The sequence below is a fragment of the Stylophora pistillata genome, chromosome 2 (genome assembly GCF_964205215.1).
Source record: "Stylophora pistillata chromosome 2, jaStyPist1.2, whole genome shotgun sequence".
Classification (NCBI taxonomy): domain Eukaryota; kingdom Metazoa; phylum Cnidaria; class Anthozoa; order Scleractinia; family Pocilloporidae; genus Stylophora; species Stylophora pistillata.
The window spans coordinates 30,309,588-30,314,028 of NC_142520.1; the positions used below are offsets into that span (position 1 = coordinate 30,309,588).

Here is a 4,441-nt window from a genome sequence, read left to right on the forward strand (position 1 = left end):
CCGCATCCACTGCACACGAAGACGCATGCCACTGGAACACACGTTGCTTTGTTCATTGCTACTCTTCTCTTAGCTCTTATATCATCGGCTTTAGCTTTCAGCCGTTCCTCTACCGCCTGGAAAGCCAGACTGCACACAGACCTCCAATCGCTTCGATCTGCAGCATGTAGCTCCCAGTTATCTGTTGGCAGGCCAGTGGCGAGCATATCTCTCTTGCATACGTCCTTGAAACGCAGCTTGGGTCTGCCAATAGGCCTCGAACCGGATTCCAACTCGCCATACAGCAGATTCCTAGGGATTCGCCCATCCTCCATCCGGTACACATGACTGAGCCACCTCAATCTGCGCTGTATTATCAGGGTGAACATCGAGGGGATATTGGCTCTTGCAAGTACCTCATTGTTAGAGACGTAGTCTGTCCATGAGATGGAGAGGATGCGACGAAGACATCTCATATGGAAGATGTTCAAGCGCTTCTCCTGACTAGCGTAGGTAGTCCAAGACTCGCTACCAAACAATAAGGTGCTCACGATGCAAGCACGATACACAGCAACTTTAGTTTGGGTAGTTAACTTATTGCTCTCCCAGACACGGGCAGACAGCTTAGCCATGTTGGTTGCAGCCTTGCCAATTCTCTTTCCAATCTCCACTTCAAAGTAGTTGTTTGAGGTGGTGGAGCCGAGATAGGTAAACTGTGTGACGGCTTCCAAGATGTAATCTTTGATCGTTACGGCAGGTGTGGCTGCATTGTCCTGGGACATCACTTTCGTCTTCTTTACGCTGATTGTAAGTCTGAAGGCCTCACATGCGTCAGAGAACTGATTGAGGAGGAGTTGGAGTTTTTCAGCGCAGTGAGCAACGAGGGCAACATCATCGGCAAAGAGAAGGTCACGGATGGCTACCTTGCTCACTTTGGTCTTGGCTCTAAGGCGTGCAGGGTTGAAGAGTTTACCATCAGAACGAGATCGTATCAGGATGCCTTCTTCAGAGGACTTGAAAGCATGATTCAGTAAAACTGAAGAGAAGATGTTGAAGAGAGTTGGGGCTAGCACGCATCCTTGTTTTACGCCGCTGTTTATATCGAGTGCCTCAGACCTGTTTTCGTCATACTGCACTGTACCCCGATACCCAACATGGAACGATTTGATGAAGCTCAGGAGCTTAGGAGGACAGCCAAGTAAGGGCAGAATCTTGAAAAGGCCGTCTCTACTGACAAGGCCGAACGCCTTTGTCAAGTCGATGAATGCATTGTAGAGTGGCTATTGTTACTCTTTGCACTTCTCCTGGAATTGTCTCAAAGAGAAAATCATGTGCACAGTCGACCGATTAGAGCGGAAACCACACTAGGATTCAGGGTACACCCTTTCAGCGATCTTTTGAAGGCGGTCTAATGCTACTCGGTTAAACAGCTTGCCAGCAATGCACAGAAGTGAGATGCCACGGTAATTGTTGCGATCACTGCGGTCTCCCCTGTTCTTGTATAGGGTTGAGATAAACGTATCCCTCTTCCCAGCATTTGCAGATTAGCTGGTGGAGATTGTCGAACAATTGGTTTCCACTGCATTTGAAGACTTCAGCCGGGATACCGTCAAGCCCAGGAGTCTTTCCAGACGATATGTGGCTGACTACCTTTGAGAGATCTTCCTTGGTGGGGGCCTCATCTAGCTCAAACATGACAGAGCTCGATCTAGCATAGAGCTCGCTATAGTATTCCACCCAGCACTCCATCAGTCTTGATTTATCAGTAATGATCTCACCAGTTGATATTTTGAGTGGTGAGGACTTGGACTATGTAGGTCCCAATCGCCTTCTTGATACCCTCAAACATGCCCCTGGAATTTCCATTGACAGCAGCTGACTGGATTTCAGCACAAAGATTCATCCAAAAGTTGTTAGCACAGATCTTACATTTTTCATTCACACGACGCCTGGCCTCCAGAACTGCTTCCAAAGAGCTAGGTGATTGATTACCCTGGTAGTTCTGCAGGGCAGTCCACTTTGCTTCGATGAGGGGCTGGAGAGTCGCGATGTTTGCATGAAACCAATCCTGGGTTCTGCGTACATTCTTGCCAAAGGCCTTTAATGCTGCAGCAAGGGTGGTGTCCTTGATATGGCTCCAGTGATCCTCTGTGTTAAGTTCCAGGCAGTCTCCGAGTTTCGAGCTCAGGATGTCGTTGAATATAGAGACATTTTCAGAGATGGCGGTGGCAGAGGCATTAAGGCGAAGTGTAGCAGATTGTTTGACACGATGGAACTTCGTTGGACGTAACTGGATCTTGTTGCAGACAAGGGAGTGATGACTCTCACAATCAGCACTGTGGTATGCCCTTGTAGTACGAATGTTATTAAGGTGTTCCCATCTTGAGATGATGAGGTCGAGTTGGTGCCAGTTTTTAGATCTGGGGTACATGTAAGAGAACCTATGATGCAGCTTCACGCCAAAGAATGTGTTTGTAATAGAGAGGTGATGATAGGTGCAAAGCTCCAGAAGGCGTTGACCATTTTCATTGCATTTGCCAACACCAAAGTGACCAAGACAATCAGGCCAGGAGCCTTGATCGTTGCCCACTCTAGCGTTGAAGTCGCCGAGTAGAATCAGCACCTCGTTGCTTGGGATATGTTTGATAGCATCGTCCAATTGGCTGTAAAAGGTATCCTTGGCGTCGGTACTCGAAGTCGGGGTTGGAGCGTAGACAGAAAGCAAATTGGTGGGACCTAGATCGGTGTTGAGTTTTATGTGCATGACGCGCTCAGACTCGGTTGAGCCCGGCTCCACCATCTGTACTAGCTTGTTGCTGAAAGCAAAACCAACTCCATGTACTCTAGGCTCATCTTCATCTCTACCCTGCCAGAAAAATGTGTATTCCTTCTCCGTTAGGCTTAGCAACCAGCTATGCGCGTTTCCTGTAAAGCAGCGATATCAACTTTGAGCCTAACCAATTCTCTGCTGATGACAGCTGTTTTGTGTACCCCATCAATATCGCGTATGTAATTGGTAAGTCCGGTCAGCATCGTTCGGACGTTCAAATGGTAATTGACTGGCTCTCTGACTGGTTAACTGACTGGGTGACCGGCTGGTGACTCAGTGTTTAATTGACTGGTGAGTCAGTGGCAGACTACGTGGTTGACTGACTGGCTGAATGATAGGTTGACTAACTCAATGGTCCTTGATTGGCTATCTGACTGGTTAACTGACTTGCTGAACGACTGGTGAATGAGTCACTAATTGACTAGTGACTGTTTCGCTGAGTAACTGGTTGACGTTTGCCTAACTGAGTGAATGACTGACCAAGTGGTACTTGACTGGCTATGTGACTGGTTGGGTAACGGACTTGCTTACCGATATGTACTTAGCAAGTCAGGTTAACTGACTTGCAGACCGATTGGTGACTAAGTGGCTAATTGTCCTGTGACTCACTGGCTGACTGCGTGGTTGACTAACTCAATGGTACTTGATTGGTTATCTCACTGGTTAACTGACTTGCTGATCGCCTAGTGAATGAGTGACTAGTTAACTGGTGACTGACTGGTTGAGTAGCTGGTTGACTGAATGGTTGACTGACGCAGTGGTAATTGACTGGCTATGTAACTGGTTAATTGACTGGCTGACCGACTTGTGACTGAGTGGCTAATTGACTGGTGACTGACTGGCTGACCGAGGTGTTGACTGACTCAATCGTACTTGATTGATTGGTTAACTGAGCTCCTGACCGACTGGTGAATGAGTGACTAATTAATTGGTGATTGACTGGCCGAGTGGCGGGTTTACTGTCCGCTTAACCAAATGGTTCACTGACCCAGTGGTACTTGACTGGCTATATGACTGGTTAGCTGACTGGCTGAAGGACTGGAGACTGAGTGGCTTAATGATTGGTGACTGACTGGTTGACTGCATGGTCGGCCGATTGGAATACGAAAGGGTTGACTGATTGAATGGTACTTGACTGGGTATCTCACTGGTTAGCTGACTTGGTGACCGACTGGTGAGTGAGTGGCTGGTTGACTGGTGAGGAAGTCACTGGTTGACTGACTGGCTGACTTGAGTGGCTGACTTGAGTGGCTGACTTGAGTGGCTATCTGTCTGGTCAGCCGACTTCCTGACCCACTGACTGTCTGACTGACTGGTCGAAATCCTCGGTGGTGCCTGAGCAGCTGACTGACGAATTAACTGACTCACTAGCTCTTAACGACTATCTGATTGTTTGACTAACTAGTTGACTGACTGGTTAACTGACTCGCTGACCGACTGGTGACTGACTGTCTTACTGATTGGCTAACTGAAAGAAAACTGCTGGACTGAATGACCAGTTGACTGACTCACTGGGTACCTGACCTGCTGACTGACTGGGATACTGCTTTACTTACGGTTTGGAGACGGACTGGCTAACTCACTGCTACCTGACCGACTGAGTGACTGGCTGACTTACTGACTTATTAATTA

General features: G+C 48.0%; 1 protein-coding gene across 1 annotated transcript; it reads right to left on the reverse strand.

Annotated features, from left to right (window-relative positions):
- Positions 1 to 1,753: 1,753 nt before the first annotated feature.
- Positions 1,754 to 2,779, reverse strand: LOC148738286 (uncharacterized). The gene has a single exon (XM_088749409.1). It carries the CDS (start codon positions 2,777 to 2,779, stop codon positions 1,754 to 1,756), a length of 1,026 nt encoding a protein of 341 aa, XP_088605535.1.
- Positions 2,780 to 4,441: the final 1,662 nt, after the last annotated feature.